This window comes from Salmo salar, chromosome ssa20 (genome assembly GCF_905237065.1).
Source record: "Salmo salar chromosome ssa20, Ssal_v3.1, whole genome shotgun sequence".
In the NCBI taxonomy this organism is placed as follows: domain Eukaryota; kingdom Metazoa; phylum Chordata; class Actinopteri; order Salmoniformes; family Salmonidae; genus Salmo; species Salmo salar.
Window position 1 is genome coordinate 20407468 of NC_059461.1, and position 12668 is coordinate 20420135.

At 42.3% G+C, this 12668-nt stretch overlaps 2 protein-coding genes across 4 annotated transcripts; both read right to left on the bottom strand.

Moving 5' to 3' along the window:
- Nucleotides 1-48: 48 nt before the first annotated feature.
- On the bottom strand, nucleotides 49-4764 carry ctu1 (cytosolic thiouridylase subunit 1 homolog (S. pombe)). 2 transcript variants are annotated; one of them, XM_014160370.2, is made up of 3 exons: nucleotides 4707-4764; nucleotides 3802-4302; nucleotides 49-3421 (listed from the first exon to the last, which is right to left on the bottom strand). In XM_014160370.2, exons 2-3 carry the CDS (start codon nucleotides 4295-4297, stop codon nucleotides 2886-2888), a joined length of 1032 nt encoding a protein of 343 aa, XP_014015845.1. In that variant the 5' UTR covers nucleotides 4298-4302; nucleotides 4707-4764; the 3' UTR covers nucleotides 49-2885. The 2 variants fall into 2 exon arrangements, with proteins under 2 accessions (XP_014015845.1, XP_014015844.1); XM_014160369.2 differs by having other exon boundaries at nucleotides 4657-4738.
- A 330-nt stretch (nucleotides 4765-5094) lies between these two features.
- Nucleotides 5095-7483, bottom strand: crybb2 (crystallin, beta B2). Of its 2 annotated transcripts, none has more exons than XM_014161075.2 (6): nucleotides 7208-7483; nucleotides 6751-6839; nucleotides 6390-6508; nucleotides 5850-5982; nucleotides 5610-5752; nucleotides 5095-5438 (listed from the first exon to the last, which is right to left on the bottom strand). In XM_014161075.2, the coding sequence occupies exons 2-6, from the start codon at nucleotides 6811-6813 to the stop codon at nucleotides 5261-5263; spliced, it is 636 nt and encodes a 211-aa protein (XP_014016550.1). In that variant the 5' UTR covers nucleotides 6814-6839; nucleotides 7208-7483; the 3' UTR covers nucleotides 5095-5260. The 2 variants fall into 2 exon arrangements, with proteins under 2 accessions (XP_014016550.1, XP_014016551.1); XM_014161076.2 differs by lacking the exon at nucleotides 7208-7483 and adding an exon at nucleotides 7119-7200.
- Nucleotides 7484-12668: the final 5185 nt, after the last annotated feature.

A 12668-nucleotide genomic window follows, 5' to 3' on the forward strand; every position in this document is an offset into this window, starting at 1 on the left:
AAACTCTTGAAGAACGTGTCAGAGAGACTAAATCAGAAGAAGCCATGGAAAGGTTGAATAGCTTTAATATACAGTTACCATACAAAATACACTTGTATTTCAATCATCAGCTGACAGAAGTTTCATAATGTACTGACTCACTGACCACATAGCTGAATGTAAATTGCATTTGGATTCCAGAAATTGCAAGAAAGACATTTTTAATCATTCTCACTTCCCCATTTAGACCCGATCCACAGCCTGCTCAACCTCTACCCTCTAGAACAGAGGTTTCAAACTCATTCCACAGAGGACAGTGTCTGCAGGTTTTTAGTTTCAATTATGCCCTAGACAACCAGGCGAGGGGAGTTCCTTACTAATTAGTGACCTTAATTCATCAATCAAGCACAAGGGAGGAGCAGAAACCCGCAGACACTCGGCCCACCGTAGAATGAGCTCAACACGCGCTCTAGAAGGCGGAGACAGTACAGGTGCATCAAAGCTGGGACCGAGAGACTGAAAAACAGCTTCTATCTCCAGGCCATCAGCCCGGTACCCTGCCCTGAACGTTACGACACTGTCACTAGCCGGCTACCACCCGGTACTCTACCCTGCACGTTAAAGACTGCAGCCCTATGCACATAGTCACTGAACACTGGTCACTTTAACAATGTTTACATACTGTATTCTAGTCATGGCTCATCCTATATAACTACTGCTGTACACACCTTTCTATTCATATACTGTCTATACAGATATTTTACAGTTGCAGCCAAATATACATTGGCATCCTTGGACTTTCCTTAAATTATTCCCCATTTCAGATCTGGACTTTGCTGGCCACTCCAGAACAGTCCAGCATCTTTTCTTGAACCATTTCTGGGTGCTTTTTGTTGTGTGTTTGGGGTCATTGCCCTGCTGGAAGACCCACAACCTTCAATGCAGAGACAGCTTTTGGATGCTGGGTTGTACACTGGACTCCAAAACACCTGATAATCTGCTGATTTTATGATGCCTGCACGTTCAAGGTCCCCAGTACCTGAGGCAGCAAAGCGACCCCACAGAACCATCAGACCTCACTCATCTTTGATTGTAGAGTTCTTTTCATTGAATGCTTCATTTGGTTGTCAGTAAAAACACCACAGAACATTTTCCCCAGGATTTTGCCTTGTTTGGAGAAGTTCCACCAGGCTTTCTTGTCTCCCAGCAGTCGTGTCTTACTGTGTTTACCAATGACCAAAGCATTCAAAGAAAACAACACCCTACAATCAAAAATTGGGGAGGTTCGAAAAATGCTGTGGGGTTGCTTTGCTGCCTAGGAAACTGGGGGCCTTGAATGTGTGCAAGACATCATGTAATGAGCAGATTACCAAGGTCCAATAATAATCATCCAGTGTCCAAAAAAAATCTCTCTGTTAAAGGTTGTGGGCCTTATAGAAGGACAACAACCCCAAACACACATCAAAAGTACCCAGGAATGGTTCAAGAAGAGTTGCTGGGCTGCTCAGGGCCCGGTTTCCCAAAAGCATCTTAAGGTTAAGTTCATAGCTAGAACTTTCGTAGGAGCATCGTTAAAATCTCTGAGCAGTTTCCCAAAACCATCGTTATTAACGTTGCATTTAAAACACTCGTAATCTAATGCCTGCCTCAGACCACTCGCAGGACCGCTAAGTTTGTCAGACGCTTTTTTGCCCTCCCGTTATACAGAGGATCTCTGCTAAACCTTAAATCCCATGGTTTATCCGTCGCTCTGTAACCACCGATAACTTCAGAACAACGTTGACTACAAATACAAAGTTGCCAATGTCTTTGCGATTGATACAAACAATGGACATATAGAAAGATGCTTCACATTACAACCAAGATGACTGCATCCCAATAGAAATACACTAGGCTATAGGCCTCTTTCAATCATATTCAAATACATTCCATGTTCAATTAATTCACTTCTATTTTGCTACTTGTACACTACTGTCCATTTTTTCCCTCAATATATTTAATGATGTGCCAAATCTTGATTTAGTGCATTATTATAGGGTGAGCATTAGAATAAGCCTCAATATTTGTAGCCTTAGGTGATATGTCTCCTAAGAGCTGATCCGTTGTCAGTATTGTGGAATAATTCTAATGTTAAGGTCAGATTTGAATGGAGAATTCTGATCCGAGAGCAGCGTTACCTTTTCTTTTGATTCTATCAGTATCGTCACATGCCTCAACGATGCACTTAGTGAGCGTTCTCTCTGCGTGGTGTTTTGGGAAACTCATGTTACGTCTGGGACCGTTGTAGGTAAGATGCATCGTTAATATACTCGTAAGCCTAAGTTCCATCGGGAAACCGGGCCCTGGAGTGGCCCTGTGAAAAGAAAAGATCTGAATCACATCCATAACCTATGGCGAGAGCTGAAAACAACAGATGGTGGAGGGCACCCCTCAAACATTGAAGAATTAGAGCAGTTTGCTGCTGAAGAGTGGGCAAATGTGCTAGTAGGAAGGTGCAGCAAGCTCATTGATAACTGTCAACTATGCTTATTGTAGCTATCTGGGCCTAGGGCAGTGAAACCAAGTACTAGCTCCAGGATGCCAATCATTTTGTCCATGCGTCTTTATTTTCTAAATTACAATTGTAAACTTAAGTTAACAAAAATAAAATTGGTTCTGCAATGTTGAAATCCAATAACAAGGTGTGGATATCTGTGTACAAGACCAATAACTTTGATTTGAGTGGCTGACAAGGGAAAACGCTGGCCACTCTTTCATTAGAGGCAACGTAACATCCCTACTTCAACTCCAAGCTGAACCTTTAAAACAACTCAACATCTGGTTGTGTCATCTTGGGTCACTCATTTCAAAGTGTCACTTAACAGAAACAGTGGTGGTGATCCTGAGATGTTCTGCCTATTCACCTCTCAGAAGTCCACAGCCTTGAGCTTCCTCTCCTCTTTCTGGGTCAGAGGCTGCTGTGAGAGGATCTTCTCGTGGAGACGGTGGTGCTTTCCGATTCCTAGTCTGGGCAGGCCGCGGTTCAGGCCCTCCAGCAGCACACAGGACTTACACAGAGCCTGGCTGGAGATGTAGCCACAGCGGCCGCAGGTCCCCTGAACGGGCATCTTCACACCCTCCCTCACTGACAGGTTCTCCCCAGAGTGGATGACGTCCATGATGGCGCTGGGCCGCACAGCCTCCAGGTCTTTCAGGAAGGTGCGGGCGTGGCCTCTGTAAGCGTTGGGGGAGTAGATGCACTCTGTGGAGAAGTAGTCCAGCTTCTTGAAGTAGGCGTAGAGGACAATCTCCTTCTCGTAGGCGTATTTGAGGGGCTTGCAGCGTGGCACCACCCCCTCGCCCTCGCTGGCTGTGCTGATAGCAGTGCAGCGACGCAGACGGGCGATGTCTCCTCGGAGAACATTCATCAGAACTGTCTCTGCCACATCGTCAGCGTTGTGACCTGAGAACAGAATCAGACACACACAGGAAGAGCATTTTAAAATGAGTCCCTCCAGGATTTCACAGTGATTTGTTGTGATAGTCGCAGGCCAAAATGCTTGATTTTGCTGAGGCAATGATTACATTTTGCACGGCAATTTGTGCTAGTTTGATCGAATTTGTCACGAAAACGCACTGACGAAGTTGACGTGTTGCTTGATCAAACCATTTTATGCTGTAAAAGTATAAAATGGTTGATGGGTTAAAATTGAGAGCCCCTTTTTGTAGTGCGCTGATGGAAGAATCGCAAAATCCCAGAGGGACTATTTGAAAAAGTCCACCTCATCTAAAATAAGAGATGAAATAAGTTTGATCAATGAGAATACTTTTGTTATATATTACCTGTACAAATCTTATCAACCTTCAGCATCATGGCTCCCCTGTCCAGCGCCTGTCTTCTGAACACTCCACAGAAAGTGCAATTGTTCTTCAGTCCAACCTGCTTCACTATGGCATCCATGGTCCAGCCATACAGCTCCTCATAGGACACAATCTTCAGAGGCAGCTCATACTGCTGCTGGTTCCTCTTCACCGTCTCCAAGGAGTCGTCACGGTAACCTGTGATGCCCTCATCCACTGACAGTAGCAGTAGTTTCAGGCCGTAGTTATAGCGCTCATTTAGGACTTTCATGACATGTGCCAGCACAGTGGAGTCCTTCCCACCCGAGGCACCGATGCCCACAGTTTCTCCATGTTTGAAGAGCTGCGCTGAGACTATTGTCTGATGCACCTCCTCCTCAAAGGCCCAGAAGAAGCATTCTTTGCACAGGGAATGGGCCGTCTTTGGACGTTTCAGCACTGCACGCTTCTCAGCACAACTGCTACAGAGGACTGGCATCTTAACTGTGGATGACAAGAGAGTTTGCTATATGAAGGCAATAGCATAAAAGACCCCTTACAAGGTTGAAGTATTTATCTGTGTTAGATGTCAACAGACTACTAGATTGCTAAGGGTTCTGCAGAATATTGGACAACCTGTGCAATTAACAGTTATCTAGCTAGCTAGCTAGCAATAATATGCCCGTTTCGGTTAGTTATCTAGCTAGTATCACCTACTTTGATGAGCGGTTTAATAGATACAGTAACGTCAGCTTGAAAGTTAGCTAAATATGCTAGCTAGATAGCGGTTACTTAAACCGGTTCTAAAAGTATCGAAATGCGTTACCAAACTCCAATTGAAAGTATGTAAAGTCTCACCCAGACTATCTAGCAGTGATCGTTGCTCTGTGTAATATGTCTAAACTTACCGACGCTACCTCATGTTCTTCTTTCTTTTCCGGTGTTGTTTTCATTACAGGAAATGATGTCAATGCTTGGCGGGTAACCAATCACAGCATACTATTATAATAATACACTATGTCCTCCAGTAACTGGATTCCTCTGTAGCATTTTGTTTCATATAATAATGAGGTTCGATATTATCTGTAGACTTTTAAGGAGCTCATATGAAATTGGACCGAGTCACATATTCGGTTTTAAATTTGATACCATTACAATTATTCATCATCCAATCACTCTCCCACCTACATATTTTGGTCTGGAAAGCAATAGATGCGGTTGTGGCTCAGTAATTGTAAGGTACACTTTCTGTTCAGATAAACAATACAGGAGAACAAAGTTGAGTCCCACGACCACTTGAAATGTAAGCAACAAGGATTTATTAGTTTGCTTTAAAGGATGGTGCTATGGAAACAATGGCAATGGGCATCAAATGCAATTTTGAGTAGGTGAGGGGGGAGAAGTGTGTGAAGGAGCAGGGTTGCAGGGGTCAGGGCTTGGTGCAGGAAAGAGTCATTTAAGCTTAGTTGGCGCCGGCGACAGGGTGAAAAGCTCCCCTCTGGTGCCACTGCATGTCTCGGATGCGCCTGACAGACTGGATCTGAGGGAACTGGGCACCAAACTCAGCACTGTCCTTGTATTCACCCTTTTCAAACAGGTACTGATAGCCTCTGTAGCCAGGATACTGGTACCCCACCCAACTGGTACACAACCAACAGAGGCGTAAGAGTCATGGAATGGGAGAGAAACAAAAATTAGAAAAGTATTTAGAGAAGAAAGCCGGGGAGATAAGATCAATACATGTAATTAGGAGAAAATAGCAATATGGTAATGTTGGGGCAGATATAACTGCTGTTGGCGGGCAGACTCACGTGCCACTCTGAACTCTGACAGAGGAGACCTTCTCTTGGTATCCGTGTGCATGGAAGCTGGGGACATCATCATCTATGATCTCGATCTTCTTCCCCGCGAAACTGGGGTTTTCATAAAGGACAATCTTGTGCTCCTGGCTGTCCTGTGAAGAGAATAGAAAACACACCATAAGAAAAAGTCATAGAGAATCTACAAAGTGGTTGATTTGTGTTGTAGTAGCGAAGGGGGTGCTGTGTTACCACTTTAATGGGGCGGAATGCAAAGATGTTGTCGCTACGTCTGCTGTTGGTCCAGGAATCCCAGCGAGGATACTCCCCCTTCTCAAACACATACTGCTCCCCCTTACAGTTAGCCTGCTCGTATCCCACCCATCTGAGAAAACACAGACGAGTAAAGGTGAGGAGGGCACAAGGTGATGGAGGGGGAAAGGGAAGGATGATAAAAAAAAGATTAAAGGTGAATGAACATACAGTGCCTTGTGCACAATGCAGTGACTATATTTGTGTTATGGAATGGTTTGGAAGTGTTTGTTTTCCTGTACAGAACCATTTTAATTTGTCCAATCACCAATCCCTTTTCTTTTTCTATTGTTTGATAATCACACCATATCTACCCACCCCACCCCCCACCCCCCACACCACACACACAGACAATCACACACCTCTATCTAACCCGCTTTGTTTGCGTCCGTCTATCATTCTGTTTTTTTTTTAACTTTAACTCATACTTTCTCTCTCTCTTTCCCTCTCTCTATCATACTATCTCTGAGCCACACTTACGGTCCACACAGCACCAGTATGGAGCCCACTTTCTCCACGCCTGCTTCCTGGAGGTTGTTACAGGGACCAGTCAGCTCATGGCAAGGCCCCTGGAAGTTCTCCTGTTCATAGATGATCAACTGTGGAAGACAGGGAGATACAAAATGTATGTTTAGGTCTCCTTGCTATGCTCGGCCTGTCGGGATCTCAAGTTGTATAGGGAAATTATGTTGAGTACTGTGTAACTTTTGCTTTGAAAAATCTTGCAGTGTGTCATTGTCCCTATCATGCTCTGCCCCACCATTACCCATCCTTCTTTCCTGCCCTCCTCTGCCCTGCCCTGCCATTCCTCTGCCTCCCCCTCTCCCCCTCTCCCCCTCACCTTGAAAGCACTAGTGCCTGGCTGCTGCTGCTTGGATGCAGGGTTCTGGTGGTCTGTGGCCATAGTGAACCGGATGGGTTATGATGAAACTGTACAGAGAATAACATATTTTTCGGGTCCAGTAGTTTGCAGTTTGATAGTACAGTAGTAAAAACATTAAATAATAGTGCCAGAAAACCTGCAGTTAAATTCTGCACGAAGCTGGTTCTCTCATGTATGTAAAAAAAAGTCCCCTCCCAAACAATATTCCAACAAAAACAGTTAAATTGAAACAGTCCCCATGTTAATCTATTTGTTTATAAGTTAAATAGTTTTATGTATAATGACAAAGAATTATGTTATCCCAACATGTAAAATTATAAACTAACCTGTTTGTTTAAAAAATCTAGACAAAGTTGGATCAAAATTATTTAAAAAAAAGAAATAATGTGGAGAGCGATGGATGTGAATCTCTTACCAGTACGTGTCTGTGCCAGTGTGTTTGTGATGGCATGCCGAGCTCAATATATACGGCGCGCTCAGGGGTGGAAACTCTGCCAACACTCCTCTGCATCCAAGCCACCCTCCAGATCAGCCTGCAATAGGCCGAGCAGACGGGACTGTGGGGTCACCGCTCTACCTGGCCCCCCTTCTCACTCCCCCTCAAAGTTATTTCATTAGTTGTCAATTTTGTCCAGCCGGTCATTGTTCGATATCCACATGATTCAGCACAACCAGTGCCAAGAGTCCCACACTTACAATGAGAGCTGCCTGTATGCCTGGACCACCAGAGAGGGAGAGAGTAAGAGGATGAGATAGAGAAGGGAGAGTGCCAAATTGATAGAAAGGGACTGATTTAACTCACAAAACCTGGTATTTCAGTTAACTCTTACATAGGAATAATGGTTAACATAGTAAACAGTCATTGGGTCGTTATTGGCAATCATTTCTATTGGAGATAATTTACTTTATACATTTACATTTTTGTCATTTAGCAGATGCTCTTATCCAGAGTCACTTACAATTAGTGCATTCGTCTTAAGATAGCTCGGTAAGACAACCACCTATGACAGTCATAGCAAGTACGCTGAACAAAAATATAAATGCAACATGAAACCATTTTAAAGATTTTACTGAGTTAAAGTTCATATAAGGAAATCAGTCAATTGAAATAAATTCATTAGGCCCTAAACTATGGATTTCAAATGACTGGGAATACAGATATGCATCGGTTGGTCACAGATACCTTAAAAAAAAGTAGGGGCATGGATTAGAAAACCAGTTAGTATCTGGAGTGACCACCATTTGCCTCATGCAGCGTGACACATCTCCTTCGCATAGAGTTGATCAGGCTGTTAATTGTGGCCTGTGGAATGTTGTCCCACACCTCTTCAATGGCTGTGTGAAGTTGCTGAATTTTGTCAGGAACTGGAACAGGCTGTTGTACATGTCAATCCAGAGCATCCCAAACAGGCTCAATGGGTGACATGTCTGCTGAGTGTGCAGGCCATGGAAGAACTGGGACATTTTCAGCTTCCAGGAATTGTGTACAGATCCTTGCGACATGGGGCTGTGCATTATCATGCTGAAACATGAGGTGATGGCGGCGGATGAATGGCACAACAATGGGCCTCAGGATCTCGTCATGGTTTCTCTGTGCATTCAAATTGCCATTGATAAAATGCAATTGTGTGTTTCGTTGTCTGTAGCTTATGCCTGCCCATACCATAACCTCACCGCCACCATGGGGCACTCTGTTCACAACATTGACATCAGCAAACCACTTACCCACACGACGCTATACAAGATGTCTGCCATCTGCCTGGTACAATTGAAACCGAGATTCATCCATGAAGAGCACACTTCTTCAGCGTGCCAGCGGCCATTGAAGGTGAGCATTTGCCCACTAAAGTCGGTTACGATGCCGAACTGCAGTCAGGTCAAGAACCTGGTGAGGATGAGGAGCAGACAGATGAGCTTCCCTGTGATGGTTTCTGAGAGTTTGGGCAGAAATTCTTCGGTTGTGTAAACCCACAGTTTCATCAGCTGTCTGGGAGACTCGTCTCAGACCATCCCGTAGGTGAAGAAGCTGTGTGTGGAGCTATTGGGCTGGTGTGGTTACACGTGTCTGCGGTTGTGAGGCCGGATGGTCATACTGCCAAATTCTCTAAAACGACGATGGAGGTGGCTTATGGTAGAGAAATTGCATTCAGCATGCCAATTGCATGCTCCCAAAAACTTTGTGGCATTTTATTGGCCGCAGCACAAGGTACACCTGTGTAATGATCATGCTGTTTAATCAGCTTGTTGATATCCCACACATGTCAGGTGGATGGATTATCATGGCAAATGAGAAATGCTCACTAACATGGATGTAAACAAATTTGTGCACAAAATTTGAGAGAAATACATTTTTTGTGCATATGGAACATTTCTGGGATCTTTTATTGCAGCTCATGACACACGGGACCAACACTTTACATGTTGTGTTTATATTTTTGCTCAGTATACATTTTCCCTCAAAAGTAGTTATCAGCAAAGTCAGTGTTAGTAGGAAAAGACCAAAGCTGGAAGGATGAAGTGCTCAGGTTTGGGTGTAGGGTTTGAGCATAGCCTGAAGGTAGGGAGGAGCAGTGCCTCTTGTTTTACAGTGAACTGGACATAGTCCCGAAATAAATAAAGGAATTTACTCCAACAAATGTTAACAGAAGTGTGCAAAAATAGATACGATCTTGCTACCATGGAAAGGTAAATACCTGTCTATTTGTGGAGAAATCACCCTGATTAATTATTTAATCATATCCATCCCAGTTGACCTATTTGCTTATGGTCATGTCTACGCTGAACGATTTGTCTTTGAAATTATTTGAGCAAAATATATTTCACTTTATTTGGAAGGCAAGCCAGACAAAATAAAACATGCTTATTTTTATAATTAATATGAGTTCGGGGGCTGAATTTCATAAATATTGAAGCATTAAACCTATCACGAAAAGCATCAGTCATACAAAAATGATATGGTTCTCCAGTAGATTAGTACAAATGTTTCATCCCTTCTTCAAAAATGGCCTATTTCCCTTTATCCAGATTACAAAATAGTTGGAAAGATATTTTCGATGTGCCGATTCCATGGTACATGGTTTATGAACTGATACGCAAAACAACGCTTGATTCAAAACTTAGAGTTTTTCTATTGAAATTATTATACAAAATTCTTGTCACAAAAATAATGTTATGTTTATGGGGCATACAACCATGTCAGCTTTGCAGATTTTGCTTTGAAGCGACAGAAAAATTAGATCACTTATTTTGGTATTGCTTCTTTGTAGCTTGTTTCTGGTCACATGTTTAGTAATGGCTGAACAAAATCACAACAATGATCTAAAATGAACCTTACAAATAGCACTGTTGGGAGATTTGGAAAACCATAGTCAATCAATCAACAATGTAATAATACTTTTAGTAAAAATATTTATCTTTTATTTACAATCTGTAGATACTATACGATTAGACAGCTTCAGAATATGTGAAACATCACAGCACATTTGAAAAATATATGGCTCATGGCAATCATATGAGGGCAGTTTATGGGTGGGATAGACTGAGAGTAGCTGAGGGATGGGTTTAAAAGCTCATGATCTATAAAAGTTATGATGACTGAAAACACGATGTATAAGTACTATCTATCTAGATGTAATGTACAGTTGAAGTCGGAAGTTTACATACACCTAAGCCAAGTACATTTAAACTCAGTTTTTCACAATTCCTGACATTTGATCCAAGTAAAAATTCCCTGTCTTAGGTCAGTTAGGATCACCACTTTATTTTAAGAATGTGAAATGTCAGAATAATAGTAGAGAGAATGATTTATTTCAGCTTTTATTTCTTTCATCACATTCCCAGTGGGTCAGAAGTTTGCATACACTCAATTAGTATTTGGTAGCATTGCCCTTTAAATTGTTTAACTTGGGTCAAACATTTCGAGTAGCCTCCCACAAGCTTCCCACAATAAGTTGGGTGAATTTTGGCCCATTCCTCCTGACAGAGCTGGTGTAACGGAGTCAGGTTTGTAGGCCTCCTTGCTCGCACACGCTTTTTCAGTTCTGCCCACAAATATTCTGTAGGATTGAGGTCAGAGCTTTGTGATGGCCACTCCAATACCTTGACTTTGTTGTCCTTAAGCCATTTTGCCACAACTTTGGAAGTATGCTTGGGGTCATTGTCCATTTGAAAGACCCATTTGCAACCAAGCTTTAGCTTCCTGACTGATGTCTTGAGATGTTGCTTCAATATATCCACATAATTTTTTTATGGCGGGTTTGGAGCAGTGGCTTCTTCCTTGCTGAGCGGCCTTTCAGGTTATGTCGATATAGGACTCGTTTTACTGTGGATATAGATACTTTTGTACCTGTTTCCTCCAGCATCTTCACAAGGTCCTTTGCTGTTGTTCTAGGATTGATTTGCACTTTTCTCACCAAAGTACGTTCATCTCTAGGAGACAGAACACGTCTCCTTCCTGAGTGGTATGACAGCTGCGTGGTCCCATGCTGTTTATACTTGCATACTATTGTTTTGTACAGATGAACGTGGTTCCTTCAGCCATTTGGAAATTGCTCACAAGGATGAACCAGACTTGTGGAGGTCTACAATTTTTTTCTGAGGTCTTGGCTGATTCTTTTTTTCTTCCCACGATGTCAAGCAAAGAGGCACTGAGTTTGAAGGTAGGCCTTGAAATACATCCACAGATACACCTCCAATTGACTCAAATGATGTCAATTAGCCTATCAGAAGCTTCTAAAGCCATGACATCATTTTCTGGAATTTTCCAAGCTGTTTAAAGGCACAGTCAACTTAGTGTATGTAAACTTCTGACCCACTGGAATTGTGATACAGTGAGTTATAAGTGAAATAATCTGTCTGTAAACAATTGTTGGAAAAATTACTTGTGTCATGCACAAAGTAGATGTCCTAATTGACTTGCCAAAACTATAGTTTGTTAACAAGAAATTTGTGGAGTGGTTAAAAAAACGAGTTTTCATGACTCCAACCTAAGTGTATGTAAACTTCTGACTTCAAATGTATATCAAAATATCAAATTACTTTATTCTTGCTATTTAACTACTGTAAAAAACAAAATTCTTATTAAAGTGCCATGCATGTAAAATGTGTGTAGAATGTACATGTAACAACACAAGAAAATCTGTAAAAACAACCTGCGTTAAAGTAAAATGATGCAGAAAAGGAGAAGAGTAGGTTCGAGGCGTCAGTAGACAGAAGGGAGAAGGATTTAGTAGAAGGGAGAAATAATAGGATAGAAGAGGAGAGAGTAGTGGTACAGAGAGAGCGAAGGTTGCAATGGATTGTGATGGCGCATGACCATCATTTACTCTAAGTTCAAGCAATGCATACTATAACAGTTTTCCTTTTATTACCAAAGATGGAAAGCTTTCAATTCCAGGGGTCATCTGTAACAAGCTGACAAAAATGTTGACTTGACAAGCCAGCTTTCTCCAGTTGGCAGAAGGGAAGAGCAGAGTTGCACACCAATGTGAGCTGTCAACAAGAGGGTTTAGTGTTTCACTGGTTGGATGCAGTGACTGGAGGAAATTGCATGTAGATATTATTGTCAATTGGTAGAAGTTAATATAGTTGGTAGAGTATTTATAGTTGGTTGGAGGTAATAAATGTGACACAGTGGTAAACTGGAGCAAGGGGTAGGCCCATGGTTGGAGAAATCAGAGGTAGACCTAGTGCTGCAATCTGGTCTCAGAGCATTTCGTATTATTCTGCAGGTAAATTGGAGTCACTCCATTTAGTATGATATGTTACATTTCTTAATTTGTGGATGTCCATCACCCATTTTTTATGATATGTTATGAATTACAATTCATAAGATATGTTATGAATTTGTAAAATGTACAATATGTTACTAATTTGCA

Excerpts from the sequence above, each read along its gene's own strand:
- ctu1 (XM_014160370.2), bottom strand. The coding sequence starts at position 4,297 with ATGCCAGTCCTCTGTAGCAGTTGTGCTGAGAAGCGTGCAGTGCTGAAA. Across the intron at positions 3,422-3,801 it reads GGTTGATAAGATTTGTACAG|GTCACAACGCTGACGATGTG; the intron begins GTAATATATAAC and ends TTCTGTTCTCAG.
- crybb2 (XM_014161075.2), bottom strand. The coding sequence starts at position 6,813 with ATGGCCACAGACCACCAGAACCCTGCATCCAAGCAGCAGCAGCCAGGC. Across the intron at positions 5,983-6,389 it reads ATACTGGTGCTGTGTGGACC|ATGGGTGGGATACGAGCAGG; the intron begins GTAAGTGTGGCT and ends GTGTTTTCTCAG. Across the intron at positions 5,753-5,849 it reads CATTCCGCCCCATTAAAGTG|GACAGCCAGGAGCACAAGAT; the intron begins GTAACACAGCAC and ends TTCTCTTCACAG.